We start from the raw sequence: 20,586 nt of genomic DNA on the forward strand, positions 1-20,586 counted from the left end.
GGAGCTCTCCCTCCCTCATCAATTATTTGGTTTCTCTGAGAGACAGTTTGTACAAGTAGCCTGAGGCACATTCTGGAAACGACATAGTGTGCCTGACCTGCTTCTAGCTGTGTCCTCTTTCTCATTCCAGCCTCCCACTGCTGGGAAGAGGAAGGTCCACTTGTATTAATTTTTATGCCCAAAGCACAGAAACTACTAATGAACAACAGAATAGATTGAGCGCGCTCCTCTCATCTCCCTGTGCTCAGATTTTATTAGTCTTCAAAGTCCAGTTGCCTTCATAAGGTGTTCCATGACTCCCCGACTTGGACAGTATCTGTTCCTCATCTGAGCTTCTCATTAGACAAACACTGCCCCTGTTAGACACTGGTCACTGTGTCACTTTTTAAGGAACTTCCCCTTTATCCCTCCTGAACAGTTATTTATGTATTTTATCTTCTTTTCCAGGTTTCTTAGAAGCAAAGATCATGTTGGATTTGGCTTTCTGCCCCCATAGTGACTAGCATTTTTAGCCTTTTGTGAGAAGTCAATAATTACTTGTTAAATTTAAAAGAATAGTGAATTATGAGAAGCTTTTGAGCGCTCACCACATTGGACTTTTTCTTTTCTCTCAAAGAGGAATGGTTATGCTATGAATTTATTGCGGAATGCCAATTTTTAACAATTTATTAATATGGTAGACTTCTCTAACTGCTATTAAAATAAGTTATATTAATTAATCACCTTTTCTTATGTGAGATCCAGTTGGATTGCAACTCTGTAACTACCTAGATACCAAGATCACATTTTTTAAAATATTTTATTTATTTATTTATTTGACAGAGAGAGAGAGAGAGAGAGATCACAAGTAGGCAAGAGACAGGCAGAGAGAGGGGAAACAGGCTCCCCACTGAGCAGAGAGCCCAAAGTGGGATCCCGAGACCCTGGGATCATGACCTGAGCCGAAGGCAGAGGCATTAACCCACTGAACCACCCCCAGGATCTCAGCCCCCAAGATCACATTTTTCCTTTCTTATAACATATTTTTCCTGTTCCATCTGCCTTTATTTTTTTCCAGCTTTATTGAGATATAACTGACACAGAGTACTGTGTAAGATTAAGGTGTCCAGCATGCTGATTTGATGCACTCTGTACTGCAAAATGATCACCACCACAGCAGTAGCTAACGTTTCCATTAAATCACATAATGACCATTTCTTTTCTGTACTGATGTCTTCAACTTTAGACGGCATCTAAAGTGAACTATTACCCTAAGTACTCCTTAATCATAGTTGTTATAAACAGCTACTGATATTAAGAATGGTGGTGGCTGGCTCACTCGGAAGAGTATGCAATTCTAGATCTGAGGACTGTGAGTTAGAGCCCCATGTTGGGTGTAGAGATTATAAATAAATAAATAAATAAATAAACTTAAATAAAAAGAATGGGGGTAGCATAAATGTGTTTCAATCTCTGTGAAAAACAGCACCCCTTTTTTTGATTTCTGCATTTGGTAAGAAATAAATCTGATTAGTCTAAACAAGAGTCAGGTAGAACAAGATATAAAATTTCAAAACCTGAAAATGCAAACTTTAATTCTATATTTTTATGGTCGAATGATACTGCCACAGTGCCAGTATGTGACTGTTTTAATGAACAGTCTGATATAGTAAGAATGGTGGTGGCTTAAATTTGTTAATAAAATGGTGCTGTGGATAATAATGCCAGCAAATCAACAAAAGGTCTTATCAAGAAATCACGTTCTTCATTCAGACTGTGGTACCTATTCAGTTTGGCTCCCAGTAAGACGGGTATATCTCCAGCACTTGTGGCTTCATCTGAATCAAAACCTGTAAACTGAGATTAAATACATTTGTGCTCACTTCCAATACTTGCACATTCCTTGAGAAATTTGATAATAAATACTTATAAGCTTAACAATCAAAGAGCTCTTCAGTGGCTAGAATAATAGAAATGTAGAACTTGGAGCTAGAAGGACTTTGACAAATATACCAAGAGAACATAAATATTTGAAATCGTATTTTTGCATGTTAAAGACAGTACGTGGGAAATGTTAAACTCACCTCAAAAACCTGATCTTGAAATGCTTTTTCTTTTGCAATTAGCTCTCTAAAAGCTGTGATTTTGTCTTTATGTTCCAATAACTATGGAAAAAAGCATTTTATATTTCACAAAAGGAGAAGAAATAAGACTACATTCGATAACATTGATAATAAAATCATTGAACCATGCCCTGTCCAGTTCCTGGTCTCCAAAGATCTACTGTTTTTATAGTTCTTGTGCAGAAGAAATTTCACACAGCAGATCAGAGACTGACCCCCTCAGGAAGGCCTGCTCGTCGCGCTGCCCCCTGACTGGTATCTGGGAATGTGCATTGCAGGAGGAGTGCCATCCTTCTGTAATCTTTTCTTTTTTTTTAAAGATTTTATTTATTTATTTTTAACAGACAGAGATCACAAGTAGGCAGAGAAGCAGGCAGAGAGAGAGGGAAGAAGCAGGCTTCCTGCTGAGCAGAGAGCCTGATGTGGAGCTCGATCCCAGGACCCTGGGATCATGACCTGAGCTGAAGGCAGAGGCTTAACCCACTGAGCCACCCAGGTGCCCCATCCTTCTGTAATCTGAATGGCTCGTTGTGCCTAACCTATCAGTGCAGAACGTGTCGTTTATACTGAATGCCTCTTTCCTTCTGGAAAGTCCAGTTTGGTACACGCTAGGGGGACATGCCTATGTGAGCAACCCCCAGTAAAAACCCTGGGTGCTGGGTCTCTAATGAGACCCTGGTAAAAATTTCACATGTATTATCACAGCTTATTGCTGGGAAAATGAAGTGCATCTTGTGTGACTCCACTGGGGAGGGGCTCTTGGCAGCTTAAATCTGGCTTCCTCTGGACTGTGCCCCAAGCCCCTTTTCCCTCTGCTGACTTTGCTCTGTAGCTTCTCATGGTGAAACATAGCTGTGACTATCACTGGGTCCTAGCAGATCACGGAACCTGAGGGTGGGCTTGGGATCTCTGGGAGCTTATCCCAATATTCAGGTGTTTTTACAGTTAGGCTATCAGAATTCTTTAAAGGGGGAGAAAAAAACTACCAACTTTTCCTAGATGTAATTTATAATCATTTCTTATTTGTTCATTTGCTCCTTTATGAAAATGACAATAAATTTTAATATTAAGTATTCATATTTCTCCCCAAATCAGTAAGGTAAAGTGTGATGCACAGAATTATTTTTATTATGAACTATTTCTAATATTTATTTTATTTTTTAATTTTTAAAAAGATTTATTTATTTATTTATTTGAGAGAGAGAGGGACAAGCAAACTCCATGCTGAGTGTGGAGCCCTACACAGGGCTTGGGGCTCGATCTCATGAACCTGAGATCACGACCTGAACTGAAATCAAGAGTTGGACATTTAACCGACTGAGCCACCCAGGCACCCCCAAAATTTCCAATATTTAAAAAAAACACAGAAAAGAAATGGAATGAACCTCCATGTAATTATCACCCAGCTTCAACTACTGATGGCTAGTGGACAATTTTGTATCATTTATACCCCCGACCATGCCCTCTTCCCTCCAATCCCCCTTCACGGAGTCAAATTACAGACACTACATCATTTCACCTGGCAATATTTCAGTGAATTTATCAAATCAACACAAATATCTGAAATTGTGTTTCTGTTAACATCATGCTCCAACCCTCAATGGGGCTTATTTTTGAAGGTTGGTTTAAGAAATGGAGGACAATAATTTCTCTGTACCTGTTGTTCCTTCCTCAGGTTAGCTAGGAGACAAAGAGACTCCCCAGGGTACCCATAACAAATTTTCTATCCACTTCAGTTCAGAGAAATAATTTCCTCATGACACTGGACTGAATTTGTTTCTACAATCAAAGATCCCATATTTCACAATGTTTTTATTCCATTAGCTGATAAACTTGCCACTTCTGTATTCCTCTCACATTAAAACTGGTGTAAGTTAACATCCTGCTATTGCCTTTTATTTTAGAGAGAGAGAGTGAGAGAGTGAGAGAAAGAGAGAGAATATGAGCGGGAGGGGCAGAGGGAGAGGGAGAATCTCAAGCAGACCCGGAAGCTGAGCAAGAAGCCTGACATGGGTCTCAATCTCACAACCCTGAGATCATGTCCCAAGTGGAAACCAAGAGTCAGATGCTTAACCAACTGTGCCACCCAAGTGCCCTGCCAAAAACAACTCTTTTTAAAAAAATCCCAAATTTGCAGAATTTCTTTATACTGTGATGTTATCTTTTTCTTTGATTTTTTTTTTCACAAAACATGATACAATTTTTAGAATAAACAAGAAATACAGTACCTCTTTATCTAAACTTTCCTTCTTAAGATGGAAGTGCTTCAATTTTTGTTCAACATCGGGAGTGGTGATGTCCTAAGAGGAACAGTTTGAGAAGCTGTATTAAAAAGTTTTCAGTAAAGCTAAAGGGAGGACAGAAAACACACGCACAAAATTTCCACAATAAGTGACCAAACCAAAAGAGATAAAATATTGAACCCAATTCTTCAGTTACTCGTAAGACATCCAGTAAAGGGTTAGTGTGGAAAGAATTCTTATAGATTCACACTTGTATATAAGCTGTTATTGGGCCAGACTAGTATAATCGCTGGGAAGTCAATACTCATCTGTAATAACAATACATGCTTTCACATTCACACATACATCCCGCTTAGCCTAGCTTGGTCAGTTTATAAAGCCAAACTTCAGCCAAATTGCTCTGACACCAGAGGAGCCAGATATCCTCAACAACACTGAAACTCTAGATATTTCAAGGGTACCCAGAAAGAAGATATTTGTATGTATAATCTCAGGGTCAAAAATGTGTGCATCAGTTGGACTGCCTGAATTTGTGTCTGAGTTCTGCTGTTTCACCCTATGTGAGAGTTTGGATAAGAAACCTGACTGTTCTAAGCCTCAGTTTGTTTTTTCCATGTTTTATTTGATTTTATTCTATGCTATTGTTTTATTTATTTTATTTTTTTTTTTTAAGATTTTTTCTTTATTTATCTGACAGAGATCACAAGTAGGCAGAGAGGCAGGCAGACAGAGAGGAGGAAGCAGGTTCCCTGCAGAGCAGAGAGCCCGATGTGGGGCTTGATCCCAGGACCCTGGGATCATGACCTGAGCCGAAGGCAGAGGCTTAACCCACTGAGCCACCCAGGTGCCCCTTATTTTATTTTGTTTTTATTTTTTCCCTTAAAAAAAAAAAAAGCCTGATGATATAAAGAACGGTATAAGGACTGGAGGAGATAACCCATGAAAAGCAGGGAGCAGTAAACTTGAAAGTCTTCAAGGACAGGTTGAGTGCTGATTAAGGGTTCAACCTGTATTAGGGACAGGGCATACAATGTACCAAGTCTCTGATGTTGAAGGCTTCCATTCTAGTGGGTGTGGGAGACCCAGAACAAGCAAACATAATGTTTGTTTGATGTGGGATGAGACTGACAGGAGGGCTGAGGACACGTTTTTCCTTAAGAGGTATGACTGAGAAGCAGCAGCGTGCAAGTGAGGCAGAAAGAATAGCAGCCTCCAATGATGTAGGTGGGGGGTGGGGAATGAAGGTTTATGGTGAGTAAGCAAATGTTCAAAGGAACAAAGTGGGATGGGAAGGTTTGTAGCTAAGAAGGGTCTGTGCCACATTCAGACTCACACGTGTAAAAACAAAATTTCAGGTGGATATAGTCGGTGGGCCACCACTTTGTAATCTTCTGCATAAAATGCTTGGCTCAGTTTTAGCACTAAATAAATGCACTGTTCAACAAACTTAAGCTGAAACTAAAGTTCCTGTTGGATCAGGAACATCACAGACCATGCCCCCCCCCCCAAATTTGGCTCAGATGACTGCACTTAAGATCAAAGAAATGGTGAACCTGCGTGGCTCAGTAGGTTAAGCATCTGCCTTGGGCTCAGGTCATGATCTCAGGTCCTGGGATGAGTTCCGTTTCAGGTTCCCTGCCATCGGTGAGTCTGCTTCTTCCTCTCCTTTGCCCCTCCCCTTTGCTCATGCTCTCTTTCTTCCTTGCTCTCTCTCAAATAAATGTTTAAAAAAATCAGAGGGGTGCTTGGGTGGCTCAGTGGGTTAAAGCTTCTGCCTTCGGCTCAGGTCATGATCCCAGGGTCCCGGGATCAAGCCCTGCATCGGGCTCTCTGCTCTGCAGTGAGCCTTCCTCTCTCTCTGACCACCTCTCTGCCTACCTGTGATCTCTGTCTGTCAAATAAATAATAAATAAAATCTTTTAAAAAAATCAGAAAGATGGACATTAATATAAGAGGAAGAAAAATAATAGTTCATTTGAGAAGCTAGCATATGCCATGCCCTGTAACATGTTCTCTCGTTAAATGCAGTGCTTGTCACCTCCCAGGGCAGTGGCAAGTATCATTTCTCCTACTTAGGAAAAGGAAGCTGAGGCTGGCCAAGTCACACAGCCAGGAAGTGGTGAAGCAGAATTTGAACTCACCTGACACCAACTTCGTTCTTTATTCCACCAATGTACACAACTCCCTACTGCCCTCCCTCTGCCCCAAAGCTAAATTTTGGATTGGGTGAGCAGCTTGCTGATAGGACCACTTACCAATCACTAGAAGCAGACTGAGCCAGACAAGACTATTGTTCTGATAGACTTTCTAGGACATATAAAAAGTATTAAATGAAGGTTCTTCCAGTTTTTGATCCCATAACTTAACTCTGTGGCTTTAGATTACCTCTTTGGTTTAGTCTGACCTTGATATTTCTCCCTCCCCCAATAAAAAATATGAATTTTTAAAAATTACTTGGGATGTGAGAAATCGTACCATCAGAGTTGGAACACTGTGAATTTTGGAGACCAGCTGAGAAGTCCTTTTCACATCTGGGGGACTCAAGTTTTTTTCACCAGGTGAGCAGTTCAGGAACAAATTAGAATCCTATGTGTACACAATTCAGACATGTCAGGATAAAGATAAAGAATCTGGGTTGCTCTTTAAGTAAAATGCTGAATTAAATACAACTCTTAAAGACTCTGAGCAAGGGTGGTAAACAAGAAAAAATATGCAGCCAAGAATACTTTATCTGGCTAGGATGTCACTGAAAATAGAGAGCTAAAAAGCTTCCAGAACAAACAGAAACTAAAAAAATTTGTGATCACCAAACCAGTCCTACAAGAAATATTAAAAGGGGTCATCTAAGCAAAGGGAGAGCCCAAAACTAACACAGACCAGAAATGAACAGGCAATACAATGGCACTAAATTCACATCTTTCAATAGTTACTCTGAATGTAAATGGGCTAAATGCCCTAATCAAAAGACACAGGGTATCAGATAAAAAAGCAAGACCCATTGATAGGCTAATTACAAGAGGCTCATTTTAGACCCAAAGACACCTTCAGGTTGGAAGGAAGGGGGTGGAAAACGATTTATCATGTTAATGGACATCAAAAGAAAGCTGGATGGAAATCCTTATATCAGAAAAACTAGATTTTAAGTCAAAGACTGTAATAAGAGATGAGGAAGGACACCATATCATAACTGAAGTGTCTTTTCAACATGAAGATCTAATAATTGTAAATATCTATGCCCCTAACATGGGAGCAGCCAATTATGTAGACCAATTAATAACAAAATCAAAGAAACTCATTGACAATAATACAATAATAGTAGGGGATGTTAACACCCCCCTCTCATTGAAATGGACAGATCATCTAAGCAAGAGATCAACAAGGAAATAAAGGTAATAAATGACACACTGGACCAGATGGCCATCACAGATATATTCAGAACATTACATCCCAAAGCAACAGAATACACATTTTTCTCAAGTGCACATGGAACATTCTCCAGAACAGATCGCATCCTGGGTCACAAATCAGGTCTCAACTGGTACCAAAAGACTGGGATCATTCCCTGCATATTTTCAGACCACAATGCTTTGAAACTGGAACTCAATTACAAGAGAAGAGTTGGAAAGAACTTAAATACATGGAGGCTAAAGAGCATCCTACTAAAGAATGAATGCTCAACCAGGAAATAAAAGAATTAAAAAAATTCAGATAAACAAATGAAAATGAAAACACAACTGTTCAAAATCTGTGGGATACAGCAAAGGCTGTCCTAAGAGGGGAGTATATAGCACTACAGGCCTTTCTCAAGAGAAAGGTCTCAAATTGCACAGCATTTGACATCTAAAGGAGCTGGAGAAAGAACAGCAAATGAAGTCTAAACCTAGCAGGAGAAGAGAAATAATAAAGATTAGAGCAGGAATCAATGAAGTAGAAACCCAAAACAAAAACAGTAGAACAGATCAATGAAACTAGGATCTGGTTCTTTGAAAGAATTAATAAGATTGATAAACCCCTGGCCAGACTTATCAAAAAGAAAATAGAAAGGCCCCAAATTAATAAAATCATGAATAAAAGAGGAGATCACAACCAACATTGAAGAAGTACAATTATAATACCATATTATAAGCAACTTTATGCCAACAAATTGGGTAATCTGGAAGAAAGGAATGCATTCCTAGAGACATATAAACTATCAAAACTAAACCAAGACGAAATAGAAAACCTGAACAGACCCATAACCAGCAAGGAAATTGAAGCAGTAATCAAAAATATCCCAACAAATAAGAGCCCAGGGCCAGATGGCTTCCCAGAGGAATTTTACCAAACATTTAAAGAAGAATTAATACCTATTCTTCTGAAGCTGCTTCAAAAAATCAAAATAGAAGGAAAACTTTCAAACTCATTCTATGAGGCCAGCATTACCTTGATCTTAAAGCCAGACAAAGACAACCAAAAAGGAGAATTACAGACCAATGTCCCTGATGAACATGGATGTAAAATTCTCACCAAAATAACTAGCCAAGAGGATCCAACACTACCTTAAGAAGATTATTCACCCTGACCAAGTGGGATTTATTCTTGGGCTGCAAGGTTGGTTCAACAATTGCAAATCAATTAATGTGATACAATACATAAATAAAAGAAAGGACAAGAACCATATGATTCTCTCAACAGATTCATAAAAAGCATTTGACAAAGACAGCATCCTTTCTTGATTAAAACTCTTCACAGTATAGGGATGGAGGGTACAAACTTCAATATCATAATACCCACCTATGAAAAACCCACAGTGAATATCATTCTCAACGGGGAAAAATGGACGGCTTTCCCCTAAGGTCAGTAACACAGCAGGGCTATCCACGGTAACCACTGCTGTTCAACACAGTACTAGAAATCCTAGCCTCAGAAATCAGCAAACAAGAAGAAATAAAAGGCATCTGGATTGGCAAAGAAGAAGTCATACTCTCCCTCTTTGCAGATGACATGATACTCTATGTGGAAAACCCAAAAGACACCACCCCCAAATTTCTAGAACTCATACAGGAATTCAGTAAAGTGACAGGATATAAAATCAATGCACAGAAATCAGTTGCATTTCTATACACCAACAATTAAGCAGAAGAAAGACAAATCAAGGAGTCAGTCCCATTTACAATTGCACCCAAAACCATAAGATACCCAGGAATAAATCCAATCGAAGAGGCAAAGGACCTATACTCAGAAAACAATAGAATACTCATGAAAGAAATTAAGGAAGATGCAAATAAATGGAAAAATGTTCCATGCTCATGAGTTAGAAGAACAAATATTGTGAAAATGTCTATGCAACCTAGAGCAACCTACACATTCAATGCAATTCCTATCAAAATACCATTATCTTTTTTTCACAGAGTTGGAACAAATAATCCTAAAATTTGTATGGAACCAGAAGAGACCCCAAATAGCCATAGGAAAGAGAAAATCAAAGCTAGTGGTGTGACAATTTCAGACTTCAAGCTCTATTACAAAGCTGTAATCATCAAGACAGCATGGTACTGGCACAAAAACAGACACATAGATGCATAGAACAGAACAGAGAACTCTGAAATAGACATTCAACTCTATGGTCAACTAATCATCAACAAAGCAGGAAAGAATATCCAGTGGGGAAAAAAAAAGTCTCTTCAACAAATGGTGTTGGGAAAATTGGATAGCCACATGCAAAAGAATGAAACTAAACCATTTCCTTACACCATATACAAAAATAGAGTCAAAATGAATGGAAGACCTAAATGTGAGAGAGGAATTCATCAAAATTCTTGAGAAGAACTCAGACAGCAACCTCTTTGACCCTGGGCACAGCAACTTCTTGCTAGACACATCTCCAAAGACCAGAGAAACATAGGCATTATTGGAACTTCATCAAGATAAAAAGCTTTTGTGCAGCAAAGGAAAGAGTAAAAAAGAAAAAGAAAAAACCCCAAAGGCAACCAATAGAATGGGTGAAGATATTTGCAAATGACATATCAGATAAAGGGCTAGTATCCAAAAATCTATAAAGAACTTACCAAACTCAACACCCAAAGAATAACCTAATCAAGAAATGGGCAGAAGACATGAACAGACATTTCTTCAAAGAAGACATACAAATGGCCAACAGACACATGAATAATTGTTCAACATCACTTGGCATCAGGGAAATACAATCAAAACCATAGTGAGATACCACTCACACCAGTCAGAATGGCTAAAATTAACAAATCAGGAAATGACAGGTGTTCCTGAGGTTGCAGAGAAAGGGAAGCCCTCCTACACTGTTGGTGGGAATGCAACATGGTACAGCCACTCTGGAAAACAGTATGGAGGTTCCTCAAAAAGTTGAAAATAGAGATACCCTGTCACCCAGCAACTGCACTACTGGATATTTATCCTAAAGATAGGAATGAAGTGATCCAAAGGGGTGTATGCACCCCAATGTTTATAGCAGCAAAGTCCATAATAGCCAAACTATAGAAGGAGCCCTGATGTCCACTGACAGATGGATAAATCAGATGTGGTGTGTACACACACACACACACACACACACACACTGGAATATTACGCAGCTATCAAAAAATGAAATCTTGCCATTTGCAATGACATGGATGGAACTAGAGAGTATTATGCTAAGAGAAATAAGTCAATCAGAGAAAGACAATTATCATATGATCTCACTGATATATGGAATTTAAGAAACAAGGCAGAGGATCATAGGAGAAGAGAGGAAAAAATGAAACAAGACAAAATCAGAGAAGGAGACAAACCATAAGAGACTCTCAATCATAGACGCAAAGGGTTGTTGGAAGGGAATGGGTTGGGGGGATGGGGTAACTGGGTGATGGACATTAAGGAGAACACATGGTGTAATGAGCACTGGGTGTTATATAAGACTGATGAAGCACTGTCCTGTATCCATGAAATAAATAATACATTACATGGTAATTATTGAATTTAAATTTTAAAAAAAACTTAAAAAAATGGGGGAAACCCCAAAACCTCTGAGCAGCCCTAAAAACGTGGCACTCAAATTTAAATTTGTATAGATAAATGTTAAAAAAACAAACAAACTCTGAGCTGTGGTTCTCAAACTTTGGATTCTCAGGACCCCTTTATAGATTCAAAAATTTTAAGAATCCTAAAAGGCTTTTGTTTATGTGGGTCATACCTACCAATATTTATTGTATTAGATATTTCAACTGAGAACATTTAAAAATTTGCTTACTAATCCCTTCAAATAACAATAAATCCCTTGTATAATATAAATAACAATTTTAATATCAAATTACCACATTTTCCAAAAGAAAAAATTCATGAAAAGAGTTTCACTTTTTATATTTTTGTAAATATCTATAATGCTGACTTCATAGAAACAGTAAAATCCTCACATCTGCTTCATACATTGGTCAGACATAAAAGCAATGAATGACATTCAGTTTCTAGAAAATTCCACTGGAAGCACTTTTGAAAATGAGAGTAGCAGGCTCACAAATTCTTCCTATTACTATGAAAATACTTTGACCTCATAGATATACCAGGCCACACTTTTGAGAAAACATACCTAGAGTTCATAAAAGTAAAACGAAAAGCAGAGTAAGGATGATTTGGGGCTATTAAAGAAATTGATTTTGTCAAGATAAAACAAAGAACTTTCTTTTTTTTTAAAGAAAGCGCCAAAAAAATAATGTACTGTGATAAACTTCTATACTGGTGTGCTATTTCATTCAGAGTTAACCAATACTAAATTTATCAGGATTTGGTTAGCAGCTATTTTGGAAGACAAAATACAGACTCTTAAGATGACTTAAGGTCATTTCTGCTTAGGTTGGTGGTTCTCAAAAGTGTGACCCTTGGCCCAGCACACTGGGGAGACTCAGGATCTGTTAGAAACATGCATTCTTGGGATGTCTGGGTGGCTCAGTTGGTTAAGCGGCTGCCTTCGGCTCAGGTTATGATATCAGAGTCTTGGGACTGAGTCCCACATCAGGCTCCTTGGTTGGTGGGGAGCCTGCTTTTCCCTCTGCCTCTGCTGCCACTCTGCCTGCCTGTGCTCTTTCTCTCTGATAAATAAATAAATAAAATCTTAAAAAAAAAAAACCCACAACGAAACATGCATTCTTGGGCCCCATGGCACACCTACTGAATCAGAAACCCTGAGGCAGGCCCCAGAAATCTGCATTTTCACAGGTAAGGCTGATGAATGCTAAAGTTTGAGGAGCATTGGCTTAGATAACCCTAATTTCTCTCTGGAGAAAAGATTACAGAGAATTCTTTAAACAGAAGAGAACAATATTTTCCTGAGAATCATTAAAAAATAACAGAACTATTTACTTGCAAATAGTACTTATACTAATTAAGGATTCCTGAAAAAAAGCCCTCCAAGGACATTCTCAAGGGAACACAATCAGCTGAACTTGTTATTAAGAGTTTTAAAATAAACATACATTTTTCTAGTTAAGATTAGCCCTCTTTCTAAGTAGTCAGAATTAATAAGGTTAAACTGTAAATAATTTAAAACAGGCCTACAAAACTATAATAGTATAAAAACAATAGATGTTCTCTGGCTTGTGAAAAAGATCTCATCTTCCAAAAAAGCCATCTGAACTGCGGAGAATACAATATTATATCCTCTCCAAACCTACTGATATGAGGCTTTCAGGCTGTTTTTTGTTTTTTTTTTTTTAAGATTTTATTTATTTATTTGACAGAGAGAGAAAGATCATGAGTAAGCAGAGAGGCAGGCAGAGAGAGAGAGGGGGAAGCAGGCTCCCAGATGAGCAGAGAGCCCAACATGGGGCTCAATCCCAGGACCCTGAGATCATAACCTGAGCTGAAGGCAGAGGCTTAACCCACTGAGCCACCCAGGCACCCCAACCAGGCTGTTTTTTTAAACATATGTTAACTTGACTTATTGTGGTCATCATTTTGCAACATATACAAATATCAAATCATGCTACACACCTGAAACTAACTTTATATGTCAATTACATCTCAATCACCAAGTTTATAATGTCACAAAATTAACACGTGATATAATATTGGTTTGTTTGACCTTGTAAGCCAACTATGTAATTGCATTATTTAGTTTCATTTTTAGGCAGATGTGGCATGAAAACACCGAGATCCCCACCTAGAAGATCCTTTCTCAAGGGATGCTTCAGATGATTGATCACAGGTACCCAGAAAATTCCCACATTAACTTTCACCTCTACCAAAATAATCACAATAGGCCAGAAATGGCTCTTCTTTATCTGGGTACCCAAGAACCGCAGAAGCTTCTGTACACCTGTGGTACATTTTCCATTCTCTCTTTTTCTCGTTAATAATTCTTTCTACCAACAAATGTGAGTGCAGTGTCTAAATGTGCATCAGCAGACTGCCAGCAACTCATGAAATTCTGCGCTCGAAATTCCGAATCTGTGCTGGTACCTTTTTGATATCGGCCTTGATCGCTTCTCCAGAGTGCTCCGTTAACCAGGCCGTGTCAAACCCAGGGGCATCGTTTGGCTCCTGGCTCCTCACCACCTGCTGCCGAAACCTTGCATTTTCCTGTTTTAGTTCGTTGACCTGCTGCTGGAGTTGGGCGTTCTTTGCCTTCTCGTTTTCAGATATGAACTGCAAATGATGAACTTGAGTGTGCAGTTTTTTGAGTGTTGCTTTCAGTTTCTGTCTTTCTTCCAGGTGTTCCTCCTCATGCTTCTGAAATTCCTCCTGTAAAGACTGGAACTCTTGTTCTTGGGCCTTCTTTTCCCTTCTCAGCAAGTCCAGAGTGGAGGTGGTGGCCTTTTCCAGCTCCCCCTTGAGTTGCTTCAGTTTCTCCACCTCCTCTTCTTTCTCCCTTAGGGTTCTGTCCATCTTTAGGCACTGACTGACGGTTTCATCTTCCTGTTGCATTTCAGTCATGTACCTTTCCTGTAGGTGAATGTAATTGCCCTTGATCTTCTTAAGCTCCAGCTTTAAGGTTTCCTTTTCATGCCCAGCTTCCTGAAGATGCTTTTGGGTTTGAGCTAAGACCTCGTGCAAATTCTTCAGTGTCTTGTCCGTGTCATTCTTCTCTAGCATCACTCTGTATTTGTCTTCAATTAATTCTTCCACCTTGGCCTTCAGCTCATTTATGATGTCCACGAACACCTGCTGTTTGGTAGTCTGCTTCTGTAGTTCTTTGACCTTCTTCTCTAAATACTTGTTGCTACTCTGCAGGTCTTGGATCCGAGTTTGTTGCTGTTTGTTAGTGTGCTGTAATTTCTGTAAGACTTCATTTAAAGCCATATCCTCTTCTGGAAGTTGTAAGCTTTCCAAGCTCTGCTTTGTGTCAGGCATCTTGCCTTCATCTGGAGATGATCCACGACCCCAAGTACTGCTTGCAGGAGACCAAGGTGAGCCCATCCATGGCCTGTCCATTCCCTCCACAGCGACCTCCTTATGGTGACAGACTGGCATCTCAGGAATATCCCCAAAGGTCTGTATTCCTCTCGAAGACACTGAGATCTATAAATTAGAGTAAACGAGTGTGAAAAAGAGTATAAAGATCATGAGTTTTGATATCAAATATAACTGGCTTTGAATCCTAAGCCTCTAGTTTAGTTATAAAAGTTAAAACCTCAGTCATAAAAAAGCAGTGATAATGTCTTCTTCTAATAAAATAACACCTACTTCTTTTTTTCCCCTAAGATTTTATTTATTTATTTGACACAGAGAAATAGTGAGAGAGGGAACAAAAGCAGGGGGAGTGGGAGAGGGAGAAGCAGGCTTCCCCCCAAGCAGGGAGCCCAATGCAGGACTCCATCCCAGAATCCCGGAATCATGACCGGAGCCGAAGGCAGACACTTAACAACTGAGCCACCCAGGCGCCCCCAATAATAATAACTACTTAACAGACATTCTTAAGTAGTAACTGCTACATGCATATGTAGCACCCAAGAGCACAGAAGAGCACAAACAGTAGTTATATGATAGAGGTATGTATCACATTTACTTGTTCGGAAGAAAAACTCAGCTTTGATACCAACTTTTCTGAACACATGTGAGGTACTTTCTTTAACTTCAAATGAATTCAAAGAAATTTATCAATTACCCTAGAGTCTGTGATGCCTCTTTTGAATGAAGACTTCTTTTGCTGCTCATGAAATCATTATCTCATTGCTATGACTCCTGTGAATGTAAGAATGTCAGATGAACATGCCTCGTGATTGATTTTCTCCCACAGTACAGGTTTTGGGGGCTTTTTCAAAGGATAATAAGTGATAGTAAGAAAATGTTCTAATGAGTATGATATTTAAAACCCTGTAAAAGGGGGTGCCTGGGTGGTTCAGTTGGTGAAGCATCTGCCTTCAGCTCAAGTCATGATCCCAAGGTCCTGGGATCAAGCCCCATTTTGGGCTCTCTGCTCAGTGGGGAGTCTGCTTCTCCTTCTCCTTCTGCTGCTCTCCATGCTTATGCTCTCTCTCTCCCTCTCTCTGCCAAATAAATAAAGAAATACATACATACACACATATATAAAATCTTAAAAAATAAAATAAAACCCTGTAAAAGGTATCTCCAGGGGTGGGCTGTGTAACTTTCTAGAATTTAGAGATACTGGATCCCTGTATTTTAATGGTTTACCATTGTTCTGGGATAAAGGTAACTATCCGTACCGAGGCCTACAAGATGCTCATGTCTGGTCTTGATGCCTGACCCCTGCTACCTGTCCATCCTCATCTACTATCTGCCACCTTCGATCCCAAAACACTGGGCTCATGCCAGGTCCAGGGGGTGCCATGCTCCCTGAAGCCACATGTTACTTCTGCATGGAATGCTAATCCTACCCATAGAACTCTTTTAACACCTAACTCATCCTTCAGAGCCAAGTTCAATTACCACTACCTTAGGAACAGTAAGATTCCCATCATTTTATTCATAGCATTTACCACACTTACAGTTTGAAGTTTATATGTAATATTATATAACACACACAAACTTTACATACACTTTATATTACTATTCATAGCACTTACCATAGATGAAAGTTTATATTTACTTTTATGATTAATGTGAGTTTCCTCTAGTAAGCTGTTATGTTATGAGGACAAAACCACATTTTTTTTAAAACAATTAACGAACACATAGCACAGGGCCTAGCACATAATAGATACCTGAAAGAATTTATTGGCTGAAGAAATAACTAAATGCAGCGGAAATAGGAAAGAGCAATCTTGAGAAACACTAATTAAACAGATTTTTAAAATGTCTTTTTCCAGAATCAATACAGGGAAATAAAGTTCTCTTTTACATACTGCTTCCAAATAAATGAACAAAAAAACAGTTCATACTTGCAAATGAAACATAATAGTCATAGCTTTTCTCATCAGACTTAAAATAAAAAGGTACTATTTTTGCTATTCTAGGATTATACCTATTTGCCCATACCAATTCTTAAAATTGTTACTTTTTTTTTTTTAAAGATTTTATTTATTTATTTGACAGAGAGAGACATGGTGAGAGAGGGAACACAAACAGGGGGGTGGGAGAGGGAGAAGCAAGCGTCCCACCGAGCTGGGAGCCTGATGAGAGACTTGATCCCAGGATGCTGGGATCATGACCTGAACTGAAGGCAGCCGATTAATGACTGAGGCACCCAGGTGCCCTTAAAATTGTTACCTTTTAAAAATTTTCAGAGTATGTAGAATTTATACTATTGGCATCTTCAGAGTTCTCAGGACACTACATGTGTGTTGGGAAAGAATAGGTCAAAAAACAAATTAATATTTTCACTTGGGTAGAAAAATTACTATTTTGTGCTTGTCACAGAAATCCCTCATCAGAAAAATTTTAAGGTTTTCTTGTCAAATGACCTAATATCACTCTCCTTCTTTTCAACCTCTTCCTTTCTATAAACTGAATTCCAGTCAATTTGATTCACCAAACATAAAAGCCTATTATATTCAAGGCACTATGTAGATGCTAAGATACAAAAAAGTATGAGCAAGACATACTGATCCTCAAGGAAATTATCATTTGGTAGAGCTAAATTTCCAATATGGACTTGATTTTATTTGCGAAATTTTGTTTCTAAATTGATTAAGATCTCAGAAGACATCTTCCCAGAGAAGCAATGTCCCTTGTGATTAATTATCTAGCAGTACTTCAAGTCTCAGATTATATTGCATAATATGGAAAGCACATATTTTAACACTCTACAAATTATACCACCAAAAATCTTACCTCCTCTGTTGTATAATTAGTTCTCAGATCAAAGAGGTTAAAGCTATTCTCTTGATAAAATGGTTTTTCAACATCTCTGTGCACATTCTCCTCATATAGGAAGCTTTGAGGTTGACTAGACTCCATGTGAGCACTTTTAGGCAGTGACATTTCCCTGAATTTCAGTGTTTCTTCACTGCTGTGGACTAGAGGTGGGCTTCTAGAAGGTTGTCTGACACACTCGTGAGCAAGCTGGTCTTCATTTGTGGAGGTGCTAGTTCCCACTGGATTTTCTTCCTTAAATAAATTTTCCTTCACATTGGTGTCTTTTGCACAATTACACACACAACTTTGCCTTTCTGGTTTCTCTGTGTAAGGTAAGCTTTCTGTTGGATTTTGAGATATTATCATTCCATTATTAAGTGCTTCTCTGAGATGAAATTTGCAAAAGGGTTCAAATTGCCTGAAGGAGGAAATGTCGGCTGGCTGAGTTAGTAGGTTCTGTGAATCATTTCCAATGCTGACATCTCATTAGAAAGAGAAAGATGGAAATAAGAATTAGCTGACTGTAAACTTATATGTTAACAGTTATATTTACATTTATGAAACTGCTGGAATCTATTTAAAATTACATTAATTTCAGCATTTTTTATTGAGTGGATTTCAGCATGATTCTGTGCTAGCAAACAAAACAGAACTACTTTTCCATGGGGGCTGGAAGTTCTCATATGACTGCTACAAAAAAGCTTGTTACAGTGATTCTGGTCAAATACCACTGCAACAAACCCTAAGGTATCTTCAAAATTCTTTTGTTATACTGTAATTTTAAAAAGTTTTGGTTATGTTTCCAAAGAATACACAAGCACAATAGAATGATAACAAACACATATAAACTTGTTTTATCTCACAACAATCCCATGAACTTAGCATCCCTGTTGTACAGATAAGGAAACTGAGACATAAGAGATATTAAGTCACTTCCTTGCCTAACGTCACAGAGTAGATAAGCAGTACAGCCGCAATTCTGGAATACTGTTTCTTTTCTTTTTATTTTCCTAAATTTATTCATTTATTTTTAAAATTTCTTTTCAGTGTTCAAGAATTCATTGTTTGTGCACCACACCCAGTGCTGCATGCAATACGTGCCCTCCATAATACCCACCACCAGGCTCACCCAACTCCCCACTCCCCGCCCCTTCAAAACCCTCAGTTAGTTCCGCAGAGTCCACAGTCTCTCATGAAGTTAGTTAACGTATCGTGTAGTATTAGTTTCAGGGGTAGATTTAGTGATTCATCACTTACACACAGTACCCAGTGCTCGTCCCAACAAGTGCTTTCCTTAGCGCCCATCACCCACACCACCCCTCCAGCAACCCTGTTTTTTCCCCAACTATAGTCTCTTATGGTTTGCCTCCCTCTCTGTTTTTATCTTTTATTTCCTTCCCTTCCCCTATGTTCATGTTTTGTTTCTTAAATTCCGCATATAAGTGAAATCATGTATTTGTCTTCCTCTAACTTAATTCACTTAGCATAATACCCTCTAGCTCCATCCACATTGTTTCAAGGGGCAAGGTTTCATTTTTCTTGATGGCAGAGTAACACTCCAGGGTATTTACATACCACATCTTCTTTACCTATTTATCTGTCGATGGACATCTAGGCTCTTTCCATAATTTGGCTATTGTGGACATTGCTGCTATGAACATTGGGTACATGTGCCCCTTTGAATCAGTACTTTTGTATCCTTTGTATAAATACCTAGAAGTGCAATTTCTGGGTTGTAGGGTAGTTTTATTTTTAACTTTTTGAGGAATCTCCATACCGTTTTCCAGAGTGGCTGCACCAGCTTGCATTCCCACCAACAGTGTAAGAGGGTTCCCCTTTCTCTGCCTCCTTGCCAACATCTGTTTCCTGTGTTGTTGATTTTAGCCATCTAGAATACTATTTCTAAATGCTACGCTATGCTGTTTCTCAATATGATAAATTATCCAGACTTAATAAGTTTTCAAAACTCAGAAGCAAATAAAGTGGAAAGAAATAAAGTGTTACAAAATTAATGATGTCTCCCTTCTATCTTAATTCCCTCCTTCCCCCCTCCCCAGAGACAACTACAGATGAACTTATTTTTCTACTTTCCCATGTTCCTTAAATAATACATATCAACTTCCCAGAATATCTCATTTTGTGACATCTCACTGTCTCAGTAGTTTTTTCACAGCACCAAAAGACCAAAAGAAATACCTAACAGTTCCATTATATTAAGTAGTTAAGCTCAATGTAAGTATTATCCCTGACTAGATACTTGAAAATATACATAAACTGAAAGAAAAACACAATGTATTATACCATTCTTATACAACTGAACTTACTACTTGGATGAACTATTGGATACCACGTCTCAAATCTTGGAATCAAATAGGATGACATCAGCATTCATTTTCTATTCCACATTGATTTTCATATAATACTTGCTTTTTATCGTAGCAACCTCCAAAAACCCAGCTTTACAAATGATATTTTATGGAAAGGGCTGTAGTATGGTTTTACATTGAAAGAATGAACTCAAGGCAGTATTTTGTGGGTCCCACAGATGTCCAATATCACTGTTTCCTAAATATTTCAAAAGATCCTGCAGCACACTGGGTGAACTGTGGCTATATAGTATTACTTCCTGTGTTTTAAATTTTCTGTAATTAGAATCAAATTATATTTCTAACCTATCTATTACATACAAAAATATATATATATATGTATATTCATATAAGGGTATTTATTTCACTTAAAATTTTGCTTTTCAGATTTAGCCATGTAAATACATGTAGATCTCGTTCATTTGACTGAAGGATTACACTTTCTTTCCTTTTTGTTAGACATTCATTTCTATTTGCTACTAAAAACAACCCTTCAGTGAAAATCCCTGTACAAGTTTCAATGTATACTAGGAATTTTTGTTTAGATTCTGGGTGGAATTGCTGGATTATAGAAAATATGTATCTTCAACTTCACAAGACATTGCAAAATTACTCTTCAAAGTGGCCATTCCA

At 38.4% G+C, this 20,586-nt stretch overlaps 1 protein-coding gene across 1 annotated transcript in view; it reads right to left on the reverse strand.

Annotated features, from left to right (window-relative positions):
• Positions 1-20,586, reverse strand: part of CAGE1 (cancer antigen 1) — a gene marked incomplete at its 3' end in the record, with an annotated part of 39,830 nt that overhangs the window by 13,299 nt on the left and 5,945 nt on the right. Inside the window, exons 4-7 of the mRNA XM_059401618.1 lie at positions 17,564-18,069; positions 13,790-14,848; positions 6,821-6,931; positions 4,331-4,402 (exon numbers count right to left, since the gene is read on the reverse strand). Of these exons, the coding sequence (XP_059257601.1) occupies positions 4,331-4,402; positions 6,821-6,931; positions 13,790-14,848; positions 17,564-18,069 (1,748 nt within the window). The remainder of the gene's footprint in view (positions 1-4,330; positions 4,403-6,820; positions 6,932-13,789; positions 14,849-17,563; positions 18,070-20,586) is intronic.

This window comes from Mustela nigripes, chromosome 5 (assembly GCF_022355385.1).
Source record: "Mustela nigripes isolate SB6536 chromosome 5, MUSNIG.SB6536, whole genome shotgun sequence".
Taxonomy (NCBI): Eukaryota; Metazoa; Chordata; class Mammalia; order Carnivora; family Mustelidae; genus Mustela; species Mustela nigripes.